The sequence below is a fragment of the Pteropus medius genome, unplaced genomic scaffold (genome assembly GCF_902729225.1).
Source record: "Pteropus medius unplaced genomic scaffold, Ma_sr-lr_union100, whole genome shotgun sequence".
In the NCBI taxonomy this organism is placed as follows: Eukaryota; Metazoa; Chordata; class Mammalia; order Chiroptera; family Pteropodidae; genus Pteropus; species Pteropus medius.
Genome location: NW_024342474.1, coordinates 258,575 through 284,020, shown reverse-complemented (window position 1 = coordinate 284,020; position 25,446 = coordinate 258,575). Strand labels below are relative to the sequence as shown.

The window sequence follows — 25,446 nt, the reverse complement described above, 5'->3', positions numbered from 1 at the left end:
GGAGGGAGGAGGGGGGGAGGAGGAGGAGGGGGTCCCGGCGGCGCGGGATTGGGGGCTGCCCGGCCGAGGGGGGGTCGGGGGGGCCGGGGGCGGCGGGCGCGCGGGCGGGGCGGGCGGGCGGCCGGGGCGGGCGGCTGGGGGGGCCCGAGCCCGGGCCAGGCCCTTTATAGCCCCGGCCCCCGTGTCGTCAGCGGCCGCGATTGGCTGCGGAGCCAACAAAAGAGGCAGCGCTGTCATCCGAGGCGAGAGAGGGAGCCGGAGAGAGCCGAGGAAAAGAGAGAGAGGGAGGGAGCGAGGGCCTAGAGAGAGATGGAGACACAGAGATATTGAAGTGGGGAAGAGAAGGGAAGAGAGAGAAAGAGTCAGAGAGACCAAGGAGAGACCGAGAGATAAAGAGGGAAGAGACAGAGACAGGAAGAGCAGGAGGAAGAGGGTAGAAAGACAAAGGGGGAGGGGGGAGATGTGGGAATTGTCAGAGAGGATAAGACAGAGAGAGGAGAGACTTAGCTAGAGGAACAGAGACGGAGAAGGAGAGAGACAGGCACAACTAGTGGGGGAGTTAGAGTGGGAAGAGTCAGAGACAAAGATAGGGGAGAGACAACTGCGGGAGGAGAGAGGTACGGCTAGACAAGCAGAGAGATGGAGGTCGACAGAGCTAGACCACCACTGAGAGGCCAGGCATGCAGAGATGGGAGCAGGGACAGAGAGACTGATGAGACAGAGATCAGAACCCTGGGGAAAAAAGAAGGGAAGGTGAGAGAGGGGCAGAGACTGGGAGAGATTTCAAGGGCACCTTTGAGGAGGTGGGCACAGAGGATCAGTGGAAAGCAGAGATGGGAAGACTAACTCTTGAGGGAAGGAGAGACAGCACAGTGACAAGAGTCAGCCTTAGTAGGATTACAGAGAGCCTGAGAAGAGATGGAGAGAATTTAAGTCCAGAGGAGCCCTAACTATTGGAGGTAGCCCAAGGAAGATGTTTAAAGAGGCCACGGAGGGGACCTTCAGGCTGGGCTCATCAGGGGATCAGGAGGACCAGGAAAGAACAAGATGGAAGGACTGGACATGGGAGTTAGCCAGAGAAACTAGGAGTGGAAAAGGCCAGGGACAATCTGAGAAGGTGGAGAGGTGGTTGGGAAGTCCCGAGATGAGGGAAGATTTAGAGCTGAAAAGAGTTTGTGAGCTTGAAATTAAGGCTTGAAAGGGATAAGGTAGTCAGCAGGCTGGAAAAGGCAGGAACTGGAGGCCACTGAGAGAGGAATGGGAGGAAGCAGAGATGAAGACCACTATGCTTGCAGAGGAATCTAGATCTCTGGATTCTTAGCTATACTTTTGAATCTGTAGAGTCTTAGAAGTCTGAGGAGAGCCTAGTAGTTTTAGGGGAGTGGATGAGAGAGAGCTCTGCCATCAGATGCCTGAGTTGAAGACAGCAAGTTGCAAGAAGAGAAACCCAAATATGAGACTAACCCTAGTCTTCAGGTGTGACCCTGGGTACAACCAGAGGGCAGAGTAGAAGAGTGCCAAGGTAGGAAAATGCTCCTGAAGTTCTTAACTTTTGGTTCTGGATACCTCTTCTCAGACCTCAGTTTCTCCAGGTTTATTTCTTGAGTTTAAAGCTCTGGAATTCAATAGACAAATAAATAATAGATTGAAAATGTTTGAGGGGACCAGATCTTGCTCAGTTCCTGTCACATAATGTTTATTGAATCAATGGAAGAACATTACTGAGATTCTCAGGCAGAACAGAAGAACACTGGTTTCCTCTCTAGATTAGAGCCCAACACAATGTCTTAAAGTTGATTTGATGGAGCACTAGGTGGAAGGACAGAATTGGACTGGGCAGCTGGAGTAGAATGAGGGAAGAACCTTATTCCAGGTGTGAGGGAGGAAGATTGGGTAGGAATTAGGAGGACCGCACTGGGGAACTTTGAAAAGATGATCCATTTCTATGGCAGACAGGAATTAAGACTTCAGCAGAATGGCCTGCTGGTTCCCCCGCTTTCTTTGGTCCAAGACATGGCCATCTCATCATTTTATAAAGTTTCTTTATCTATTAAATGTGGATCACATTGCTCACCCTCAACTGGTTGTGAGGATTATATAATAATCAATCAATATTGGCCTTCATGTGCTCCTTCTTCCTCATGATTCTTTTTCTTTCCCTTCTGATGTCCCAGAGCAGTGATTGCCTTTTACCACATAGTCTGGCATATCCTGTTCCTCAAAATGTCTCTGTGATGTCATTGCAAACACTTGAGAGCAGAGACGGTGTTACCTCCTTCCTCAGAGGAGGTGGCCCAGCCTTCATTTTCTCACCAAACCTGTATCTACTGGTTGGTCTATGAGAGATTCAATGATAAATAAGATTCGGTCCCTTTCCTCAGGGAGCATATAGACTAGACAAGACACTAGGTGACATCTGGATGTCCCCAAGCACCTCAAACATCACAGGTTAAATAGGATAGAGAACTTCTCTTCTCCCTAAAATGTACTCCCATCCTGATGTTTATTATTTTAGTAAATGACAATCATCCAGGTCAGAAACCTGGATGTCGCTTTATTTTCTTTTTCTTGATCATCTTTGAGTCTTTGTACAAGTTGTTTCCTCTTTCTAGAGCAACTCTTCCTCCTCCCTTGACTCCCCCCGCCACCCAGTCTTTTGGCCAAATTTACTCTTGGTTCAATTCTCAGTATAGATGAGATTTTAGACATGTCTTCCAAGAGTTCGTTCCTGACTCCCAAGTCTAGGGTAGATGCTTCTTCTAGCTCTATCTGCACCATTCTGTGTTAGGTACGGAGAGTTAATCACATAGCTTCTAGACTAGAACTAGGCTGCCCCAGTTTCAAGTCCCCGTTCTTCTCCTTTGTTGACTGTGACCTTGGCCCTATGCCTCAGATTCCTTGTCTGTAAGTTGAGGATAATAACATTGTGCCTATTCCATAAGGTTATAAGGGTGAACTGCCTGACACACAGTTCTAAATGAGTTCATTAGTTATTATTACTCTGACTTATCACCCTCATACTATGAGTGAGACCCAAGGGAGAAGGAACTTTGTCCACCAAAGTATTCCTTAGCTGCTTTAAATAAAGAATGAATGAAGCCTGCTGACTGGATCTAGTCAGAGCTGGGTTGGGGTGAAAGAATTGTATTTATGGAAATAAAGAATTATAGTTATCTGTTAAATATCAGAGAACAAGACTCAGGTACAACTTCTAAGACAGAATTTCCACCTTCAGGTTTCCTCCCCTCGGGGTCCCAGACGGCGCTTGATCCAATTAGTAGGCAAGACTGCCATCTGGCGGTAAAACCTGAAATTTCCGCTTCTTAGCGGTGGGACTAAAACAATTTTTTTTGTTTTGCACACTTCGCATATTTTCACTTTAGATTTCTAGTCCAAGAAGTTCTGTATCACAATCCGTTAAGCTTTGTTCCTCTCCCCAACCTCTCCTAGATCTTGCTTCTTTCCTTCGGTTCCCTCAGGCTTGGCACTGTTGAGTTCCCCCGAGTTGTAGAAACTAACCCGTGGGAGGTCTCTTTCAGGAGCTTCAGACTTCCAGCTGCCCTAGACCCAGTCCCGAGGAGGCGGCCGTGCCGACTTTACGAAAAAGTTGTTGGGAGAGATCTGGACTTTTAAGTCTTTCCTCGGCCCAGTACAGGCTAACCGGGATTGGGGGCCCCGCCTACTGTCCTGGTCTCCCTGGCAACTGTTTTCCTGCCAGAGGTGCCCCTCTCCCTGTGTTACCCAAGCTACTTTCAGGCCCGCCTCCTTCAAGGTCCTGACTGGTTCATAGCAAATGTGGGTTGGCTAAGGAAGGCACTGAGGTTTGAGCTGCCGGGAGAGAAGCAGGAGTGTTTCAGCGGGAGGAAATGAGGACTCAGGAGCGCCTGGAGGACCTGTGTGCAGCCTCTGGTCTGTTAGAGCCTCGGAAAGAAGAACTGCAGGTCCTGGGAGACAGTCACCAGGGTTCAGGCTGGAGACACCTGGGCCACTCTCAGAGCTGACCCCAGAACGGGGACCCCTGCAAGGAGGAGAGACTCCTGCTCTCCTGCACCCCTACCACACAGGCCACCCCCTAACCCCAAACTGCCTTGTTCATTAGTACTGGGCCAGTGGGGAAGAACTCAAGACCCTTACTTCTATCTCTTCTTGGTTTTTCCTCCTGAAGTCCCTATTTTTAGAGTCAGTGGCAGGGCAGGTCTTTCCAAGGAGGGGATGGGGCTGGGTCACTGAGAAGCAGATGAGGAGAAGGGGTGGTTCCTACAAGGCTTGCTTCCCCTCTACCAGCTAGAGCCTCTGGGAATGTTGTGTGGGGAAGCTATTCTGGGCTGGGGGTGGTCTGTTGGTGGAATGGGCCCTCCCAGGTCTCTACCCACAAACCCTGACACCCCTCATCCCCGCTCCCAGGACCTCACTGTGTAATTACCATCCTCTCCCACACCGGGAGTTCTGCCCCCTATAATTATCCTGTCTTGATCCACCCGGTTAACCTCTTTTACTCCAAAGTTCTCTAAGAGAAGTTGGAGGTTCAGAGGAAGGAGCCAAAAAGTTTGTGTTTGGGGGGGAGAGGGTTGTATAAGTGGGATACAGTTGGGAACTCTGAGAATCCTTTGTTGTCACTTTATTTGCCTCTGGCCTACTGGAAGACGCACCGCCCTGCCCTCATCACTTTCCCCTTATCCTCTTAGGGCAGGCCCAGCCCTTCCACTCTTTTCTACTTTCACTCTCCAGTCTCCCTAGGCCTCCCAGCTCTGCCTGTTTTTGTCACCTACTGCTCCCACTCCAGGTCCCTGCTAGGGTGCTGCTGGGGGTAGTGGCCAAAAAATGGCCCCATTGCCCAGCTATGCCAGCAGGAGGCACCACTATTCCACTATTCCATCTGTTGGTCAAGAAAAGGAGGGTTCTGAGCGCAATGTTTACTTCTCCAGGGATTTCAAAATACTGGCAGATGTGCTGACCCCAGAGGTGACAAAGAATGACCTGGGCTGCCAGATGAGGAGAGCTGGCGGGAAGCAGAGGAGAGCTGGAGGCAGGAATGTTCGGAGGGAGTCCAATCTCCAATCTCTAGGAGAGAGCACAGGGCAGTGAAGGTCAAAGTCGTTGCCAGATGTGGTGTGTGTGCGTGTGTGTGTGTGTGTGGGGGGGGCAATGGTGAGGGTGTGTAGATGGCCAGAATGTCTGGCTGGGGTGAGAATGAGAATGAGAACCGGAAATTAGAGATGTGAGGGTAGGACAAACTGGCCTAGGCTCTGGCTGGGGGTGCCAGCGACCTGCACCCGTTTGAACCATGCCTCATCTCCTCACCCCTAGTTCCCTGAGCTGCAAGTCCACATTCATGGGGGGGAGACCAACCAGTTGGGAAGAACTTGATTGAATGTCCCCAAGGCCTGCAATGCCCTGCTGTGCCCCTCTGCCCCGCCCCCCACCAGCCTATGCTAGGTGGCCCCCAGCATCCACAGCTTTCCTTTGTCATGGCCCTCGCCACACTGCAATTTTTGTCTGTGCCTACAGGTTGTAATCACCTTAAAGGCAGGGCCGTGTCAACTCATCTCCAGCTAGTTCCAGTGCCTGGCATGTTTAGGCTTTCAGTAAATGGATGGATGGATGAATGAATGAGTGAATGAGTGAATGAATTCTTTCTCAACCCCAAGGAACAGAAACCTGAGATAACCCCCCTGCACCAGCAGTGCCTCTTTCTCATTTCTTCTATGTTCATCTCTGCTCCATCCCAGGAGAAACCTTAGTTGTGTGGGTCTGTGGCTCTCAGTGGAGACTGCAGCACTTCTGAGCCGGTCCTGGACCAGAACCACACAGCAAAGATCCTGGCCCAGGTGGTACACTAGGAGGCCACCATGGGCTGGAACTGCCTGCCCTGCCCATTCACCAGCTGAGCATCTGGAATGACCCCATTGGTAATAGTGCTACTAACTGGAAGGAGGCTGGGAGAGGAGCCAGGCAAAGGTAGAGAGAACAAGGGGCTAGAATTCATGGCCTGGGAGCCCAAGGAGTAGGGAAAAGAATGAGGCAGGAAGGGAGATGGAGCACTGAGGATGGAGCCTGGCAGTGGGGTCGGGGCTGGGTGGGGCTGGACCAGGAGCTCAGCCTTGTGGCTTGAACTGGGACTCTGGGCTAAGACCAAGATGGGCAGGAGGGGCCAAAGGAGGCTAGGCTGTCCCTCTCAGTCCTTTCCTCAGCCACCTTAAGTGAGGTAATCAGATATTTCTCAAAGCAAAATCACTTTAACTCCCATGAGTCTAAAAACAGTAGCATTATAAAGCGTTTATTATTCTTAAGGTAACAAAACTGATCCCCTTCATTTCTTCTGTGATCTTCACAACCGCCCCGTGAGATGAGGAAGGGAGTAGCTTTCCTCCTGCCTAACTGGGAGGAAGCTGAGGCTTAGGGAGAGTGAGAGTTTAGCAAAGTCGCTCCACTCACAAGTGCGTGCTGCACGAGTGAGAAGCAGAACCTGTCTTGCACCAGGGCTTCTGACCTCAGGTGCTTCTTGCTGGTGGCGGGTGTGGTGCATCTAGTACTGGAGTTTGTGTGTCAAGACCCTGGTTCTTACCTGCAGGTTGCCCCTGAGTGAGTGGTTTCATCTTTCTAAGCCTTACTTTCCTTGAAGTGAGGATGTAAGGTGACTTTGGCAATGATAATGTTCTCCTGGGTAGCACAGTGTGGTGACTTACTCTTGCCCAGACAGAGCCAGCCACCACAATTACTCCACCAACCAGTACCTTAGTGGTGCTGTCCCCGCAGAGCCAGTATGGGATATCTTCCTTGAGGGGCTGTGCTGAGCCCTGCTGCTCAACTGGGTCTATCACTAACTCTCTGGGGAGCCTGTGCTGGGGTGGTCCGTGAGTCTTTCTACCAGCAGGACCCACAAAGCCAAAGGTTTTGATATAACCCTGCGGTCTGGGGGCTATCATCAAGCACCCATGCCCCCTCATACATATCTAAAACAGGACTCTGGATTTAAATTTCAGGCCCCCATTTCAGACTCAACTTCTTTACATTAAGTTCCAAGCACCACCCTTCCTACCCTCCCCAGTGAAATGGCCTTGAGGCTGATGCACCCTTCGTTTCCTCTCTCCCTCTTCCCCACCCCTCTCACTCATGTCTATTTTCCCCTCTCACATCTTCCAACCTTTCCCACGTCTTCCACCCTCCTTTATTCTCACCTCTATCACCTCACACCTCTCCCAACATTCTTTTTTTCTTTCTTTCTTTCTTTCTTTCTTTCTTTCTTTCTTTCTTCAACAACAACAACAACAACTTTCAACAACAACAACAACAACAACATAACATAACAACTTTCTTCTTTTTCTTCTTCTTCTCCTTCTCTCTTTCTTCTTTTCCTTCTTCATTCCTTCCTTCCTTCCTTCCTTCCTTCCTTCCTTTCTTTCTTCCTTTCTTCTTTCTTTCTTTCCTCTCTCCCTCCCTCCCTCCTTTCCTTCCTTTTCTTTGAATATTTCTGTGGGGGAGAGGATACCTACTCAATTAGAGGTCTTTTATTTTTTTATGCCTATAGTGCCATGAATTCACAGGGAGTGGGTTTGAACAGCTGTCTCCTTTACATTGGTTCTCACAAAGTGTGCTTCTCTGGTGCTTCGGTCGAACCCAGGTACCTTTTCTTTGGCTTCTTTTTCTGATCATTTTCCTTTGCATGTCTAGGGAATTTGTCTCAGCTCTTGAGGTGCTTAAATGCTCAATATGTATGTTAATTCTCTTGGCAAGAATCTTGCCCTTAACTTGTTTGTTTACAACAATGCCGACCACATGCTGGGTAACACTGTAGACCCTCCCAGTTTTGCCATACTAACATTTGTGGGGCATTCCTTTTGGAGCAGTGCCCATTTCCTAGGTGTCTACAATATCACCTTTCTTGTAGATTTGCATGAATGTGGCCAAGGAACAACTCTATGTTTTTTTCCTAATTAATTATTTTATTTTTCAATTACAGTTGGCACACAACTTCATGCTTTCTAAAAGGCCTAGAGAACATATAGCGAGTGCCTCTCCTTCTTCCCTTTGTGTTGGTCATTTTGGTGAACTACTAGAAGATGCAAATTAGGGCTGAAAGGCAACCCTTCTCTTTCTCTTTCCTCCTCACTTTCTCCAAGTCTCCTCACTTCTCTCTCCACCCCCACCCCCTTCCGCACCCCCAGCCTCTGCAGGTGGCAGTTCTGAGCTCACTGGTCCTGTTGAGTGGAGGGGAGAAGGTGTCTGGGCTTCCTGTATGGATATGGGCTTCAAGAGGCCTCGGGCACTAGCTGCAAGCTGCTGTGCATTGCACTTGGTCTGGCTGATGCCTATGTGCTCTCAGATGGCACCACTTTCACTTGAGACACCTGTGGCCATCCTGCTTTGGCCCTGGGTGGAGGTATGGTAGAGGTGGAGGGCAGCCTGTGGCTCTGCTGTGTGGGGAGGGACAAGAATACCCATCTGAGTCATCTAGGACTCTTCTCACTTCCTCTCCCCCTCCCACAGGAAGACAGTCACCCAGTCCTTTGATTTGCCTGTGAAATGCCACCCAGATTTCCCTTCTTTCTGTGGTTCCAGCCTTCACTAGCTCTTCGATGGACTGTGGCAGTGATGTCACAGGTATCTTTCAGGCCACCTGATATTTAGTCCTACTCATTTTATTGTAGGCCCAGTTGCAAGATAGGTCACCCTTTCGAAACTTCCCACCACTCCCCATTGCCTTTAGAACATATCCAACATAGACCTGGATTTTCCCAACAGTTCTGTCATCTAGACCGTTTCATCTGGTGTTTCATCTAGTGTTTTGTGAAGTATTCCAAAAAAAAATTACAGATACATTTCTCCCTCAAATATTATAGGATGCATCTTTAAAGAAGAGTAATTTACCTATATACTCATACTATCATCATAACTAAAAAAAATATTTCTCATGTCTAATTCTCAGTCCATATTCAAATTTCCCCAGTTGTTCCCAAAATGTCTTTCACGGTTGGTTTGATTCAAAGGCCAAGCATTATACTTGGTTGTTGTGTGTCTAAATTCCTTAGTCTTCACTTCAGACTACCCTACCTCCCGCCTATCTTTCACCACATCCTACCTGAGCTCTTTGAGCCACTCACGCCCAACCTCCCATGGACTTTTACAGGTGGCTCTTTCCTTGTCAGTGGAACTGAGAGCTTGCCCCTTTAGTCTCTAAATTCACCTCGGAGAGCACTACTCACCTCTGTGAAATCCTTTCTTTTTCTTTTTCCTTCCTGGGCTGAGGCACCACCTGTCCCTCTCTCTGAGGTCATCCAGCTGCCACCAGAGGTTTCTGCTTCTGTTCACAGTGTAGGCTTGGTTTTGCCTCCTGGCAGAGGGCAGGGCCATTGTTTTCCCCCTGCCTTGCTGGCCGTCCCTTCCCCCAGCACATGCCTGGCATTTAGAGGCAGCACAATAAAGAAACCGCTGAATACTCCTTTCTTCAGTACCTTCCTCCTCCTCCACAGCCTGCCTGCTATGATAACTAGGGAGCAAGGTCCAGAATGGGCTTGGTGTGTCTTGCTGGAAGGTTGTGATCCTGGAAACTGGTTCTCGGCACAGCCCAGATCTTCTTCCTCTTGCTCTTGAAGTTTCTTTCCTTTTTTTGTGTACACACACCAAGACTCAGGAAGTGGTTCTTGAGTCAGGACCCTAGGAGCCTAAGGGGTGGGGCCCAGGCTGGGGGAGGGGGAATGTGCTGGCTGGTTCTGTCCTTGGCGCATTTACACAGCTCCTTCTGGGCACCACCATGGTACACAAGGGAGTGAGGCAGCTTGAGCCTGCCACCTCCCCTTCCAGCCTTCACCTGGCTTTACGCTCTGGGATGAGGTCTGTCTGTTAGGATGGGATGGGGAAATCCAGGGGATAGATGAACTGTCTGCCTTAGTGTCCAGCCACCCACCGTGACAGGCTGATCCAGAAGTAGTGGGGGCACAGACCTTGTCAATCCTCCCGCAAAGGGAGGGACCGGACTCTGATGGATCATGATTGACTGAGTGGAATGGTCTGGAGAAGAGTTTCCTCTTCCTCTCAACCCATTACTCAGGAGCCCTAGAAAATGGAGAAGAGTTTAACAGAGGGGGACAGGAACACCCACTCAAGAATGTTGGGGGACTCCCAGGATGTGAGGCTGGGGATTTTTTTGGAAGTGTTTTTTCTGGCCCCATTCTAACCCAGGGAGCCGACAGCGCCCTCTGCCGTCGGGGATGGACTGGGGCTTGAACAGAGATGGAGCCGGAGGAAAAGACTGGGCTCTGGTGGAGGACAAGGAGGCCTGGGCATTCATCCCTGCTTTTGGCTACCAGACAGAACCAGGCGGCTCTCGGTTCTCCTTTTCTACCCCAGTTGGCATGGGAGTGGAGGCGCCAGAAGAGGGCAACCCCAGCAGGGGTAGGCGCTGTCTTCCAGGTCCGGGCCCCTTGGCCTTGACCCAGCCTAGGGCTCGGCCCTCCCCTCCGTGGCCGGGTGACTCAGGCCACAGCTGTTCCCGCGTCACATGAGGGAGGCCGGCGGCCACACGGCCGGGAAGGGGGCTGGGGCTGAAGGCTGGGGCGGGGCCGCGCGGCGGGCGGGGCCGGAGCCGGGGGGCGCAGCTAGAGAGCCCCTGAGCGGCGGCGAGAGAGGATCGCACGGCCTCGAGGAGCCCAGGTGAGGCGGCGGGCCAGGTCGGCTGTGGGGTCTGGGGGGTCGCCAGCAGCCCCCTTCTCTAGGTTCCCCCAGGCCTCCGAAGACCCGCCGCACTCCGGGCCTCTCTGAGGTTTTCTCAACTTTGTAACTTTGAAAAGTTCCGGAGGCCTGGGCGGGGCGGGGAGCGGTGGGGGTGCCGGCCGCATCTAATTTTGGGGGGTGGTCAGAGCGGAGGGGAAAGTGGCTAGCAGTCAGGCTCCGGCTGAGGACAGTTTTCGGGACTGGTCGGGCGGGGACGGGGTATTTAACGCCTGCGGCTGGCGGCAGTGGGTGGGCGGCGGACTCGCGCCCCTGTTTGCGCCCTCGGATCTGTCCCCGGAGGCGGCGGGCGGGCCTGGGCCGCGCCGCGGTCGCCTCCACCCCTGTCGGGCCTGGGAGAAGAGGGGGCTGGGAGACGTGGATCTGACCGCGGGTTTCCGTGTGGGCGGGGCCGGGAATGGGGGCCGAGCAGGGAAGGCCTCGAGGGCCGCCAGGGAGCCCGGAAACCGAGGGCCCCCTCGGCCGGTTCTAATCCCCCTGCCCTGCCCTCTGCCCCAGGTCCGGCAGCCATGGCGGTGGAAGGAGGAATGAGATGTGTCAAGATCTTGCTCTACGTTTTTCTGTTGGCTTTTTGCGTGAGTGGGGAGTAGGGGGGACGATGGGAGCGTGCTGGCAGGGTGCGGGGAGACCTGGCTTCGGAGTGCAGAGGGTTGAGGGACCGGGAATGAAGGCAGCTGGAGACCAGATGTGGAAAGAAAGCCCGGGGAACGGCCGAAGACAGCATGGCCACCCCGTCCTCCAGCCTTCAGGGACCTCTGAGGCTGGTTTGGATGACAATGGTCAACCTCGGTACTCAGCACCCTCACCCAATTCCTGGCCCTTCCTGTCTGGTGACCCAACCACTTGCGATAGGGGCAGTGGGGCAACCAGCCAACGGCTGATGTACTGATGCTATCTCCACACAGTGGGGCTACCCTGCCTTCCCCGCCCTCCTCCAGCCTTTCTCCCTTCTCCATCTCATCATTTCAATCATCCCTCTTCACCCCTCCCAGCTGCTTGGGGGTGGGGAAGGGCTCTGCCCACCTCCATTTGCTCCTGCTCTTGGCTCTTGCCTTGAGAGGTTACTGTTTGTCCAGGGAGGGGCACATCCAGGGAGGGGCACACACCACTCCTGTCTCCTCCTCTGGGCCTAGTTGGCAGGGGAACTCTAGTCACTGCTGATGGGGATGGGTTGGGCATGGAGGATAGTGAGAGGGCAGTTCTGGGAGCTCATGAGGCCCAGAGGAAGTACTACTCTGTCAGGAATATGTGCCCTGGGGTCAAAGGTTTCAGGGAACTTCTCTTTTTTGCATTTGAACAAACTGTGGGCAAAGATGGGTCATTCTCCTCCCGCCCAGTCAAGTTTCCTGGCAGGGTGAGATCCCTGACCGGATTAAGTCTGTGTCCTGGGTGTACTCGATGCCTTCCACCACGGAGGGTTGATGAAGTTGTGTTTCTGGCCTAACCCTGACCTGCCCTCTTTGCAGGCCTGCGCAGTGGGACTGATCGTTGTGGGTATAGGGGCCCAGCTCGTCCTGAGTCAGACCATCAGCCAGGGGGCCACTCCTGGCTCCGTCTTGCCTGTGGTCATCATCGCAGTGGGTGCCTTCCTATTCCTGGTGGCTATTGTGGGCTGCTGTGGGGCCTGCAAGGAGAACTACTGTCTTATGATCACGGTGAGTGGGGCATGGGGCCAGTGTGGGTGCTTGGGACTTCTGGAAGGTCACTTCTGTTGGGGGGTCACAAGGGTGAGCGAAATGAGGTGGGCAGGCGAAGATCTTTGTGAGTTCAGAGACTGGCTCGGCCCCTCACTCAGATTCCAAACCTGACTCCCATCATTTGCTCCTGCAGTTTGTTATCTTCCTGTCTCTTATTGTGCTGGTGGAGGTGGCTGCAGCCATTGCTGGCTATGTGTTTAGAGACAAGGTAAGCAGGGAATAAGGGGACGGCCCTGTTACAGAGGCCTGGCTGCTCTGGGACCCCGGTGCCCTGAATTCTGACCTCAGTAATGCCTCTCCTTACTCCCAGGTGATGTCAGAATTTAATAAGGACTTCCGGCAGCAGATGAAGAATTATCCAAAACAGAACCAGACGGCTTTGATCCTGGACAGGATGCAGGAGAATGTGAGTGGGGTTGCTTGGAGCAGGGGGAATAGGGGTAGAAGATTCTTATCTCCATATCGAAGGTGGAGTTTCACTTAACAACCTCCCCTATATCTCTTCTCTCCCCCAGTTCAAGTGCTGCGGGGCAGCTAACTACACAGACTGGGAGACCATCCTTCTTGAGCCCAAAGGCCGAGTCCCTGACTCCTGCTGTGTCAATGTCACTCAGGGCTGTGGGATTAATTACAATGTGAAGGAGATCTATACCGAGGTAGGGAGGAGGCTGAGGTGAGGTAGCAGGGGACTTGGGAACTTGGGTAATGTTTCAAGAGGTGAGAGGAACCAAGGATGGGGGTGGAGAGGGTTGGGGCTCTGGGAAGTTGGAGACCAGGGATGGGGAGGAGGTAGGGGAATGATAGGGGTGAGGTGGAAGGTATCAAGGGTCAGGGAGAGACAGATGGACCAGGGGAGGTGGGTGGGAAGTATCTGATGGTGTTCTTGCCCTGTACGCCTGCCACCCTTCAGGGCTGTGTGGAGAAGATTGGGTTCTGGCTGAGGAGCAATGTGCTGGTGGTGGCTGCAGCAGCCCTGGGCATTGCCTTTGTGGAGGTGAGAGGCACCCTTGGGATTCATTCTAGGGCATCTGGGGAGCAGGGGCAGTGGGCAGGAGGGTGCTGAACAGGAGGTACTGGTCTCGGGAGGGGAGCCCTGGGAATGTTTGGAGTCTCTTTGGTGGGTTGGTGGTACTTTGCCCTTCTGACTCCTCTCCATCTCCTCTTTCCTTCTAGGTCCTGGGAATTGTCTTTGCCTGCTGCCTTGTGAAGAGTATCCAAAGTGGCTATGAAGTGATGTAGGAGGTCTGGTCCCTTCAGCCCCTCTTCTAGGAGGGTGGGGTAATATACTCCATGTTTTTCAATTAAACGGATTATTTTTTCAGACCGAAGACAGTCTCAGTTTTTCTTAAAGAGTGATACTTTATCTCTTCCTCTCTCTTCTGGGACCTTGTTCTGTTTGCACGTCTGGAACGGGCAGGCCTATTTTGGGGGGTGTTTGGCAAAAGGGGGGTTTTGCTGAAGAAGTTGGTTGGGCTGGCGGTGGAAGCGGGGATTAGGAGGAGGCTGTGTCCCACTGCCCTCCCTGTCTCCTAGTCGTGTGCTGCCAGGCTCAGTGCTGTAGCGTTCATGAAGCCATTTCCTGCCCCACAAAGGCCCTACCTGGGAGAGGCCAGCCCACGACTACCGTGGACATCTTCTCCCTGGCTTTTCGTCTGCTTCTGAGAGCCTGGCAATTCCCTCCCCTGCTCAGGGGCCTGGCTCCTTTCAGGGTGGTGATAGGTTGCTTTGACATCTGTGTGGCCAGCGTCCATCCTTCTTGTCTTAGATTATAGAGAATTTAAGTAGGTACTGCCTTTTAGCCTTTTTTCTACTCAGCCTGGCCCTGACGCCTCCTCACCACCTTCCCTTGCCCCTCAAAAAACATAACGGCCATTCCCACTCCAAACACTGAATTGCAACATTACTCCACGTAGAAAATAAAGGAAACGTCCAACAGTGCCCTCTACTGGCCATTTCTTTAGGTGCAGCTTCAAAGATCACCTGGAGATGCAAGATAGCCCCCTTGCGCCCCCCAGTGGGTGCTAGTCGTTTTGTCAGCACTAAACAGGCCAGTGATCCCGGGCCACGTCAGCCTAGGGTAGTAAGCATTTAAATGGGGTACCTTCGTTTCTGTCCACTAACTTTTATTGAGTGCCTATTTTGTGCCAGGCACCAGGCAGTACCAGGGTGTGGACAAATAAAGTTCTTGCACTTGAACGATCTTGCTGGAAGGCTGGATTCAGTAGACTGCCTGGGCAGGCTTGGGAAAGACCCAGGTGAGCACAGCATCCACCAGGCTGGCTGGCAGGTAGGAGGCTGGCAGCCAGAGCAGCTTGGCATCCCAGCCTGGACTGTAGCGAGCAGTCAGGGCATGCTCCACGCACCTGCTCACCTTAGTCAGGTCCGGGTCACAGATCAGGTTCAGGAAGCGCTTCCACACTTTCAGGTCTGCAGCCCGATAGGTGGTTGTAATCAGCATCCGCGTCCCACTCCGGCCCATTCCAGGCCCTCTGTGGGTCCCGGGGCTTGTTGCCCCACAGAGGTGAGAGGGATCCTTAGTCCCATGCCTAGTTTGGGAAGTGGGCAGGCTCCACCTGGCCTGGGTGTTCTATGGCGTCTCGTTCACCCTCACTGCTCTCCCCACCTCCTCCCAGCAGGCTGGTGCAGGACTGGCTTTTCTGGCACTCTCATTTGCCTTCATGTGCCCCGGCTACTTACACTTGGTGAGGAAGGCCTCCCCATAACAGGCTTGTGTGGCTGGAGGCAGCCGTGCCCAGTAGGCTGACAGGGTACTCCCTAAACTCTCCGGTTTTGTTATAGAAGTTCGGAAGAAGCCGGGTTCTATGATGGAGACTTGTACCCCAAAAGGAGTGACGTCCCGCCTGAAGTGAGAGCAGAGGGAGGTTTCTGGATTCTTGCCCTTACAGGGAGGGGATGTTCAGGAACATGGGTGGGGGAATAAGATGGGAAAGTTATCACAGACCAGGCACCGGGGTCCTGACAGTAAGGGATATCCCAGCTGCCCTAGGATGAGGGGCAAATGGAATGGGAAGGGAGATATTTTTAAGGTTTGTTTTCCTTTGTATTCTCTTCTGTAACCTAGAGCAGGGGTCAGCAAACTTCTTTCAATACTGCAGCCCTAGTCTACGGCCATGCCACCCTGAACACGGCCGATCTCGTCTGATCTCAGAAGCTAAGCAGGGTTGGGCCTGGTTAGTACTTGGATGGGAGACCACCTAGGAATACTAGGTGCTGTAGGCTTTTAAAAAAAATACTGCAGGCCTAAAAATTAATATTACGTAGGTACTTATATAACCATTTAAAATGTAAAAACTATTATAAGCTTGTAGGCAGCTGGCCAGATCTGGCCTGAGAAACACAGTTTGCCAACTCCAGACCTAGAACCCCCTTCCCTAGCTCCCAGGACACAGGGTTGAGTCCTGGGTGCTAGATATGAAGGGTATAGACTGGTATTTGCTGAGAGGAAAGTGGGAATACATCCAACCACCCCAGCACAGATGTACAAGTCCAAGTATAAAGTATATGTTCCATGGTGCTGATTGGAAAATTAAAAGACTGAGGGATAGGGACAAAAGTCAATATAGAAATTATTTGCTGAGTGATGGTGATGAAGGCAGGCTTCCTTCAGAAGGTGGGCTTGGCTTGGGGGACTTGTACTTCTACTCAAAATTTAAGCCTTCCTTCCGTGTTGTCTTTCTCAAGTCTCTCTTGTCATGGGACTTTGAACATTATTGTCTAAAGATGAGGGGCAGAAGGACAGAATGACAAGGTTCTTTAGGTGAGGATAGAGTCCCAGTGTGGTCCTGGGTAAGTTATGTTACTCTTAAAGGTGTTAATACCTGCCCTTATAGGGTTGCTAGGAGAATTAATGAGAAAACATTATGTAAAGGTACCAGCTCATTGTAATAGTTGTTGTTATTAGTAATAACACTAATAATAATGATAGAAGGCTTTTTGGGGGCATTTTCTATATGCCAGGCATTGTTGAGGCCTTACAGGTACCTCATTTTACTCATAATATCCATGAGGTGGGTCTTCTCATTCTGATTTAACTGAGGTAAATGGAACTAACTTTTAAGGTTCACATGAGAGGCTGAGATTTGAACCCATTAAGCCCTAAACTGTCTCCTCTGAAGTATTCCACATGTTTTGGTCATCTCTGCAGGGCAGACACTAATTCTTTTGTTGAGTGAGCTGTCTTTGGGGGGCTGGGAGCCCAGGGCCCTGCCTCCTCACCTCAGGGTGTCTGAGAAGGCCTCCAGGGCAAACTTGGAGACGCAGTAGCCCCCACCAAAGACTGCCAAGTGACCCGCGATGCTGGTGATGTTCACCACGTGGCCCCGGGCCTGTTGAAGTAGGGGTAGCAGGGCAAGGGTGACGCTGATGGGGCCCAGTGTGTTCACATTCAGCACCTCATAGAAGTCATTCTGGGCCAGCCACGGTGTGGGCCCAGGCATACCAGCCACACCAGCATTATTCACCAGACCAAAAAGCCCTGTGGAGAGGTGAGACAGATACTGAGGGGAGGTGAGGCATTGCAGTGGTGCCTTTCCTTCCTAGACCTGAGCTCCTTCCCCTCGCAGTCCCTCTGGCTTCCCACAGCCCCTCCCAGTGAACACCCTATACCATGTTCCTGGTGGCCGAACCATACTCACCTGTTTCCCCAACATGTGTTTCTACCCACTTGGTTGCCTGCTGGACACTTTGGAGATCAGTGACATCCAGCAGGGTGTCAGGCCACCCGCTGTAGGTCCTCTGCCCCTGATGGGGTCAGGCAGTTGGCCAACACTCAGAAGACTCTCTGATCCAGTCTCAGTGCCAGAAGCCACCCGAAGCCTGAATCACAACCAGTGATGAAGACGAAGGCGTCGCTTGGGGGCAGGCTCCGCTGGTCTCTGAGCACCCACAGTGCTACCCAGAGCAAGACTCCCAGCAGTAGGGGCACCCACATGGCTGCAGTCCAAGTGACCTGCAGGTGACAGCTAAGGCTGGGCAGAAAAACTTGTCTAGTTTACTCTGGCTCCTAATATCCTCCCTATTAGTCTCTGGTCCCAGCATTTTGAGGAATAATCTGCTTGACAGATAAAAGACAAATTACACCTCATTTGGGAAAGCAAACGATCTGGAAAGACCATATATTAATGGCCAACTCAGTGGAAACCGAATGAGCCGGATCTTCTTGTTTGCTGTCATCTCTTCTCTCCTGCTAAACCAGGGACATCTGAACTCTCTAAATGTAAGCTGGACCTTGTTTTAGGAAACACAAAGAGTCCTGCATTTCAGTCCTTGTGGCTCCAAACTTACTGTGTAATGCCGAGCATCTCACTGAGCCTCTGAACCTGTTTTCTCATCTGCCAACGGAGACTAACACCCATCACACACACCGGGGAGTTGTGGAGGATCGAAGGGGAGCATATGTGACGAAGCACATTAAAAGCTTAAAGCTTTGAGTTGTCAATACATGTAATATCTTGCAAGTTTTCTCCTAGCATCCCGGTTTCCAGTATCTTGCTTACCTTCTCTGGAGAAAGCTGGAAGGTACAATACTGGACACTTCTTTTGCTTGTTTGAGAGACTGCTCTCAGTCTTCCCAGGCTCCCACACGAGCTATAGCTAAGGCCAAAGTCCGCAGCCAGTAGACTGATTACCAGAGGTATGTGAGCTGGACTGCAGGAGGGCTGGGAGGAGGTGCCTGAAAAGCTGGAGCCTGCCAGCTGAAGCCAGCTATTGGCATAGACCAGGCATACCAGGACCCATTTCTTGGCTATCTTTTCCAGCCAGGGTTCCTGGTCATCGATTCCCAGGAGGAGAGATGTGTCAAGGATGGCTGCTGCCCCTCTTTGTTGGTGATCTTAGACCTGCCATTCCTCCCCCTTCATGCCTAAAGTACTCCCATGCCCAAGAGTTAATCTTCAGCTGGGTCCAGACTCATGACACTGCTTAGCACCAGGCTGGGAGGGGCCATGAGCACATGGAGAGGCAGAGCGCCAGAGCTGAGACCAGACCCACTCCCTGTCTTATTTCTCCTCGGCAGGAAACTGAAGTCCTGAGTTAGGAGCTTGGGGCAGGGCCCACTGAGACCTTCTCTGGGAGGTGTGGAGAACTCCTACTCTCTGCTTACCCAACAGGCACCTGTACCAGGCCCAAGGAGGAAAAGAGAGTTGGGATAAGAGGTAGCTAGTTCCATCCTCTGCCTGTCCCTTAGGAAAACAGTCTCTGACCCTTCCACCTCCACTCCCCATGCTGAGTTAGTAGCTCCTTAAAACATACCACAGAGAAATGGAGGCTTGTGTTTTATTCATGGCCTGTCAGCCTCCCTCCTGCTCCAAGGGGAGGTAGGAGGAGCGGGTAGAGCGGGAGGGAAGAGGGGCTAGGACTGGGCTGACTGAAGCTGTCCTTTGTAGACGTATTCCAGGGCGGTGGCAATGGTGCGCATGTCCAGCTCAATGCTCCGAGCCCAGTTCTCCACATCCCCGATTTCCTGGGAAACGGAGGGCGTGGAAGTCCATGAATCAGGGCGAGTAGAGTAGGAGGAAGCTAGTTCCATCCTCTACCTAGATTCATCACCTAGGGGGTGAATGGGGCACTTTCCACACTTCTCGTACAAAGGGGTTTGCTTGGATCCACCAACTGCCTTTACCTCTTTCTCTAGCTTCTCTGACACTAGGGGCATAGAGGGGGTTTCTGGGACCATCCCTACTTCTTCTGTAACCCCAGGCCTGAGGTGACCTGACTGGAGGCAGTCAGTGGGGCCCAGGATGGGGCTGGTGATGTAGGGAGCATGGCCCACCTTGAGTGCCTGGTTGAAGTTCTCCACCATCCCGATCCACTGGCCTGTCTGCTTGGCAAACTGGGCAGCCTGAACCTGCAGGGTCTTCACCTCATGGTCCAGCTTTCTCTGGTTCATGTAGGCCTGGGCCACACTACAGGTTGGAGGAGGGAGGAGGTCAACTCATCCAACTGGTAAGAGTGGTCTTTAGGACTAATATCCCACTGCAAGAATGGGAGGCCAGCCGGGAGTCAGGCTGAGGAAAACCTCGTGATTTTGGCCATTCTGGGATATGATGCAAAAGAGACCAGTTATATGCAAATGAACCCAGCTCCTTTCTCCCACTCCAGGATTCCCGGGAGAGCCTAACTGGGAGCTGACTAGAAACATATCATATCCTACCCCACAAAGGAGTTCCTGAAGCTGGATGGGGGAAGGGAGAACTAACCTGGGGCGGGGGGGCAGCTATCCCTGAGAAAGAAGCTGGGAACATCTAGCAGCAGGGACACATCTGGCAGTGATCGGAAGCCCAGGGATCTGTGCAAGAAGTTGGGAAGGAACTTGGGCCACTCCCTGAATCTGGGGCGGGATGGGAGAGCAACCCCCTCCCCAGGAACTCAGGGTCAAGAGAAGATCTCCCAGGGGCTGCTTCTTGGCTTCCAATGCTTCACGATTCCTCTCAGTCTCTCTCCCAACCCTTTTCCTTTTGCCCACACATATGAATGAACACACATGCACACTTCTCCCTTCTGCTCCATGCAATAGTTTTTCTTTTCTTCTCAGTCAAGGTGCTGGCTGCAGTCAGGTTGGCACCTGCCCCCAACCCCTCCCAACTCTCCAGCAATAACTGTGCAACGACTGTGTAATAATTTTTTTCTCTTATTGGCTGGTGAATCTTTCACTCCCCACCCCAAAGCTCTAGGTCAGCTGGGAGACTCCGCATCCGGTGGCCCCACCCACTGGAATCTGTGGGGGCTGGAGGGGGCATGGGGTTGGGTGGGGTGGGAGAGAGTGGGAAGGACACCTGACAAGGACTGAGATAGATGAAGCCTTTGTGTTCCTTTCTGGGGACTGAGAGGAGCTGTGGGCAGCAACACAAAACCCTTTCTAATCTGGCTTTGGCTTAGCTGCCCTCAATCTAAAAGTGGGGTGGCCCCTGGCAAAGAAAGAGGAGAGAGAGAAGCCTGGGCCAACTTTACAGCATAGCCTGGGAGGCGCCAATGTGGGACGGAAGAAAGGGGGTAGACCCTGTCCTTTCTCTTTGGGGACAGCTGGGCCATGGGAGGGGGTGGTGTAGGAGCTGAAATAGTAAAAGCAGGGGGCTTCCAATGCTTCACGATTCCTCTGAGAGTTTCTGAAATCTCAGTTTTTCCTGTGACTTCCTGCTTTCTATTATTCATACTGAGTGAAGGGAGAGGCCGGAGGGTGGTGGTGGTGGTAGTGGTGGTGGTGATGGGGGTCTGCGGAGATCAGAGGCCCCGACCACAGCCTTGTCTTCCCCTAATCTTCCCCAGAAATGAGTAATGAAGATGACAGCCCCTGCCTGGCTCACTTGGGTGACTCAGTCTCTGGATTCACAACCAAGCTATTCTACTTGCCCTGGGGTGGAAGGCATCATACCGCCGCCTTTCTTCCAACAGACCCCCTATCAAATCATCATCTCTGCACTCTTCTGGGTCAAGAGACAATATTCTTTGCTCCTTCTCAAGTCTTTGGTTGTTATTGGCATTCTCATTTAGGACTGGAGCAGGGGGTGGTCCCTGGAGACCCAGAAGGAAGGGCAGGGACAGCCTGGCTCTGCTATAGCTCTTGGCATAGGTTCTGCTCTCACCCTTACCAGCTGTGTCATCTCTTTCCTGCCAGCTGCTCCCCAGGCTTGCCAGAGGGTGGGAGGTAGAGAAGGAGAGGGTAGTAAGCTGTGGTGAAGGAGGGTGCCCTCCCTCCCACCAAAGTGACAGCTGGACTTGGAGGGGTGAGGGGAGGTGGGCAGATGGCATCAGGTTGTGAGCACTAGGGAAGTCATTGTGGGGAGGGGGTTAATCTGGCTGTTCTTCCAACCAGTGCAGCTGCTCCTCCCTGCCCAATGTTAAGGGTGAGAGCTGACTCAAGCCTCTGTCCATAAACTTAAACCGGGTGGGGGGAAGGGTAGAGGAATGAGTGGAACATCACATCCCCTCAAGAGCAATCTGTACCAGATAGACCTTGCCAGTGCCTAAACTTGGGTGGGGGGCGGCTGGTGTCGATGGGAAGAGGTTCATACCCCACATTGAGGTGATCCACCAAAGCTTCAGTCAGGCAGGTCGCTGCAGTGATAGCTTCTCGCCTTCTTTTCTCTAGGGGCAGGGGAGAAAGGGATCGGAGTGGCGACTTGGTTTTTTGAGGGGTGGTACTGAAGGTTCCCCATCCATTCATTACTATTCTGCTACCTGCAGGAATATCTCAACTAATCACAGAGTGCCAGAGCTGAAAAGGACTTTGACGAACATAAAGCAAGCCCTTTCATTTTAGAGGTGAGGAAGCTGGTTCTCTGAGAGGGGAAGCGATTCGTCAAGGGGCGCTAATGAGTCAGTGGCAGCGTCCAGGACTCCCCAGACTCCCAGGTACTCTTTTCCCACTTTCTTGGCCTAATGATGAGCAACTCCGGATTCTCAGTCCGCGTTCAGAAAACAAGAACCCCACGCCTGTTTCGGTGATTTCAGGCCTTCAAGAAACCCATCTCAGTCGGGTCCCCAACACCCTTCTCGCTTTAGGAGCGTCCCTTCCAGGATGAGAGGCTGCCTGGACCAATCCGCGCAGCGTTCCAAAAGCAGGGGGCGGAACTAGGAGGCCGCGGTGACAGCGTGGGGGGCGTTACCGAGGACACAGGAGTGTTGCTAATGGGACCAGAGCCCGTTGGCACGGGAACGGAATTTTCAAAAAAGCCACCCCCCCTTTCCGATGCCTGTGCCCACCAGCCCGCGCCCTTCCCTGGATCTGGGCCGTTACTCGAGGTCCTGGCCCGGGGCTGAGGCTAGGCCGCGGCGGGAGAGAAAACCGCAGACCGGATATTCGGCTCACCCTGCAGCTCCTTGCGTTCATTCTGCTTGGCCTGGTGTTCCTTCAGCAGGCGGGAGAGCATGGTCGCTAAAGGCTGGGGCCTGGGTGCTGGGGGCTGGGCAAGGCCGGCCCCTTCCGACTCCGGGAGCTGGAACTCACTCCTCAGCGTCAGAGGGGCCGAGTCACGTGACCTTAATGTCACGTGAGGCCGAGAAACCGCCCCCTTTTCTAGGCAAGGTTGGCAGATTGTGAAGATCTTGGCTGGGAAGGGAGGGAACAGTAGAGTGTTGGGGGCAGGTGAGCTCTTGTCTATTGGGGGCTCACCTTTTGGTGAGTGTTGAAAATTTTCTTTAGCACTCATATTGCAGAGTCCTTTTTTAACACCTCCTTTGGATCTCAGGCTTGCGGGGTGGTTGGTGGGGGTTGGTGTTGCCAGGTTGTCCATCACAGTCTGGTTGTTGAGAGAGCGGAGGCTCCCTGGACTCATTGAAATTCCTTTCCCTCCTCGCTTTTCCTTCCTGGCAGCTCCTGCCAGTTCTCAGTTGATTCTTAGCTCCCTCTTTCTAGGAGGGACCATTTTCCTTTATAGTCCAGTTCGCTCTCTTCTCATCACCCCGCTGAGTTCCCTTAGCACAGGGTGGTCATTGTAGAGAAGCAGCGTTTTAGGTACTTCAAGCGGCCTCCCAGGGAGCTTTGCTAATTTGGCTGGCTATGTACGGTGAGTGGGCAATTCCATCTCTGTCCTTTTGTGGTCAGAGAATGAGAACCCATTTCAGTCTCACTAGAAGAATAAGTGCTGCTGTCTAAGTAAAAGGTAAATTACATAACACCTCTCTGAACTAAGAAAAATGCTTCCGGGATTAATTCCAAAAAGAAAACATTATAAACATTATCAACATATTCTTGCTACTGCCAGTCTCTTTTGGTGTACTGTGCACTAACATGCTGGCTAACTTTGGGCAAGTTGCTTACCCATTCTGGATTTGGGTTTTCTCCTTAGTAAAATAAAGGAACTGGATTAAATAAGTCATTGGCAATCCTGGCTAAACAGTAGAATCACCTGGGGAAGTTTTTAAAAATGCCCCGGCCCTAGACTAATTAGATCTCTGAGGGGTGGAGCCCAGGCATAAGTATTTTTTTAAAAAGTTGTTCTAAAATGAATTGAAGGTTGAGAATCACTGTACTAAACCCTGTCTAAAGCTATTTCCAACTTTGGCATTCTCTCATTTTGTGATTCAGTTACATAGTTGAAAATTGACTTCATTACATCAGCTTGCAGTGGGAGGAGACATGGGTGCTGATTGAGGTGGAATAAAACTCAGATACAGAGCAGTGAAGTAACAGAGCTCACAAGTGGCAGAACTAGGATCCAAATCCAGGCTATCTGACCCCAGAGCCTGAGTGTAACCACTGCACTATACTGCATACACCATAGGAGATAGCCCAGGAAGATATCTCCCACGTCACTGTGCCCTTCCGTCTTGTGGGGCATCAGATGAAGGGAATACTGGAAGGGGAGGGGTTTTTGGGAAGAGGCTCTTATCCAGAGAAGGGCTGATCAATAGAAGCGGGAAGAGTGAGAGCATCACAGGGCAGCCTGGCCCAATCTTTCTCCCACTCTGGCTTCAGCTTTTAACTGCAGTGAGCAAGCAAAATAGAGGCAGATTGGAAGGTGCCTGGTGCATCACTCTCAGAGCTGCGGGGCCTGAGAGAGAAGGGTAGGGGTTGGAAGGGGTGTCAAAGAATAGTGACCTGGGGGATGTGAGACAGGGGGCAGGGGCCAATGAGGGGGATTGGCGTTGGGGGTTTCAGCCATCAGACTGTGAATGTTAAAATGAGGCTAAGGGAGAGTGACAGGCCCATCCTATATTACCCTCACCCCACTTGGCACTACCATCTGACATTTTCACAATCAGTATAGAGACTGCCAGGATTCTGCAGACATCAGCCCTGCCCTCCTCTCTCACACACTGGCTGTTCCTTTGCCCTAGAGGTGGGCAGAGGGACATGGGTACTTGTATCTGGGGACCACAGCTGATCTCTCCAGAGTCATCCTCCAGCTGCTCTTTTTCTGGGCCCTTCTTGTTCACTGTCTAACCTCAGTTTCTGCTGTGATTGAAGCTCAACCCCACCTGCCCGTGGTAGAGATGGACACAAGTTGCACGCATATTTGGAGAATGACTCTTGAAATTTGAAATCTCTTTCTGCCCACCTCTCCTTACAATTTCCCACCCAGATTATTTTCCCTTAGAATGAATGAATGCAACTCCATGTTATTTTTCTCCACTCATCTCCCTATTCTTTTGAGGTCTCTTTCAGAGTTAACTTTAATTAGTAAGCTTCAAGCTGACTGGCTGGGATAAACATTAGGGTCGGAAGCGGCTTAGTTGTTAGGGATTGGGTGAGGACTGAGGGAGGACGTGACACAAGTGGAGGAGGCTTCTCATAGTGGGAAATCTGGCTGGGCTTCAAGAGGGGGCTGTTGGTGGTGTGGCCAAGTTCCAAATGTTGGCCTGAAGCCAGTGCTCAAAGAAAAAGGGCCCTCAAGACAATTTAAATGGCTCTCTGTGGGAAGTGACCTCCCAGTCCTCTCCAAGATGCAAGGGTTTTTTCCTTGGATCCTCAAAGACCAGAACGGTCAAGTCATGTCCCCACTGACTCCCCTCAATCACATTTATATTCTTTCTCTCCCAGCCACTCCCATAGTTCAAGCTTTGGCTACAGCCAGAATCCAGAGGCAGGCAGAAGGATTCCAGTGCTGGAGAGGTGGGTGGGGTGAGAAAGTACTCATGTTGTGTGTTGTGGGGAGGAAAAGGCTGACCCTGGGCCATATGCTTCAAGGCTCTGCCAGATGAGGTGGAAGGAGAAGTTAACCCTGCAGTCTGTGTTCTGAAAGTGTTGGCTTGAAAGTTAGAGCAGCTGGAAAATAGGGATCTCAGATGGAAGGGAAAAGAAGGCTGTTAGAGGGGGAAGGGGCTGGAGAAGTTTTCAGCTTTTACTCAGACAAGGGCCAAAGTCTTTGCCGAGCCTGGGAATTTATTAATTTAAAAAATTATTTTGAAATAGTTATAGACTCAGAAGAAGTTGCAAAAATAGTACTTGGAGTCCTGTGTACATTTCACCCAGCTTTCCCCTGTGGCAACATCTTATATAGTTGTGACGCAATATCAAAATCAGGAGGCTGAGGTAGCTACAATACTGTTAACTAGCCTATAG

The 25,446-nt window shown here is 52.0% G+C and overlaps 3 protein-coding genes, 1 long non-coding RNA gene and 1 other non-coding gene across 5 annotated transcripts; 2 read left to right on the top strand and 3 right to left on the bottom strand.

Moving 5' to 3' along the window:
* Positions 1 to 4,603: 4,603 nt before the first annotated feature.
* Positions 4,604 to 9,661, bottom strand: LOC120604879 (uncharacterized). Its single transcript, XR_005653433.1, has 2 exons — positions 9,204 to 9,661; positions 4,604 to 5,061 (listed from the first exon to the last, which is right to left on the bottom strand). It is a non-coding gene; the product is annotated as an uncharacterized LOC120604879 (long non-coding RNA).
* An 842-nt stretch (positions 9,662 to 10,503) lies between these two features.
* On the top strand, positions 10,504 to 13,753 carry CD63 (CD63 molecule). The gene is made up of 8 exons (XM_039865607.1): positions 10,504 to 10,650; positions 11,227 to 11,303; positions 12,195 to 12,383; positions 12,559 to 12,633; positions 12,736 to 12,831; positions 12,941 to 13,081; positions 13,336 to 13,419; positions 13,599 to 13,753. The coding sequence occupies exons 2-8, from the start codon at positions 11,238 to 11,240 to the stop codon at positions 13,662 to 13,664; spliced, it is 717 nt and encodes a 238-aa protein (XP_039721541.1). The 5' UTR covers positions 10,504 to 10,650; positions 11,227 to 11,237; the 3' UTR covers positions 13,665 to 13,753.
* A 496-nt stretch (positions 13,754 to 14,249) lies between these two features.
* On the bottom strand, positions 14,250 to 18,617 carry RDH5 (retinol dehydrogenase 5). The gene is given in 5 exon segments (XM_039865605.1): positions 14,250 to 14,852; positions 15,123 to 15,286; positions 16,662 to 16,920; positions 17,081 to 17,160; positions 17,162 to 18,617. Coding segments are annotated over 5 exon segments (927 nt in total). The 5' UTR covers positions 17,377 to 18,617; the 3' UTR covers positions 14,250 to 14,643.
* Positions 15,547 to 15,665, top strand: LOC120605177 (5S ribosomal RNA). Its single transcript, XR_005653542.1, has one exon. It is a non-coding gene; the product is annotated as a 5S ribosomal RNA (ribosomal RNA).
* Positions 18,618 to 18,705: 88 nt separating the features above from the next.
* BLOC1S1 (biogenesis of lysosomal organelles complex 1 subunit 1) lies at positions 18,706 to 22,385 on the bottom strand. The gene is made up of 4 exons (XM_039865606.1): positions 22,252 to 22,385; positions 21,455 to 21,527; positions 19,216 to 19,348; positions 18,706 to 18,906 (listed from the first exon to the last, which is right to left on the bottom strand). Exons 1-4 carry the CDS (start codon positions 22,310 to 22,312, stop codon positions 18,796 to 18,798), a joined length of 378 nt encoding a protein of 125 aa, XP_039721540.1. The 5' UTR covers positions 22,313 to 22,385; the 3' UTR covers positions 18,706 to 18,795.
* Positions 22,386 to 25,446: the final 3,061 nt, after the last annotated feature.

What these genes read in the sequence shown, in the direction of transcription:
- CD63 (XM_039865607.1), top strand. Translation starts at nt 11,238, where the DNA reads ATGGCGGTGGAAGGAGGAATGAGATGTGTCAAGATCTTGCTCTACGTT. An exon ending in ACTACTGTCTTATGATCACG is followed by an intron (nt 12,384 to 12,558) that starts GTGAGTGGGGCA and finishes TTGCTCCTGCAG; the next exon opens with TTTGTTATCTTCCTGTCTCT. An exon ending in TGAAGGAGATCTATACCGAG is followed by an intron (nt 13,082 to 13,335) that starts GTAGGGAGGAGG and finishes GCCACCCTTCAG; the next exon opens with GGCTGTGTGGAGAAGATTGG.
- BLOC1S1 (XM_039865606.1), bottom strand. Translation starts at nt 22,312, where the DNA reads ATGCTCTCCCGCCTGCTGAAGGAACACCAGGCCAAGCAGAATGAACGC. An exon ending in TGAACGCAAGGAGCTGCAGG is followed by an intron (nt 21,528 to 22,251) that starts GTGAGCCGAATA and finishes CCCTGCCCCTAG; the next exon opens with AGAAAAGAAGGCGAGAAGCT. An exon ending in ACTTCAACCAGGCACTCAAG is followed by an intron (nt 18,907 to 19,215) that starts GTGGGCCATGCT and finishes TCCGTTTCCCAG; the next exon opens with GAAATCGGGGATGTGGAGAA.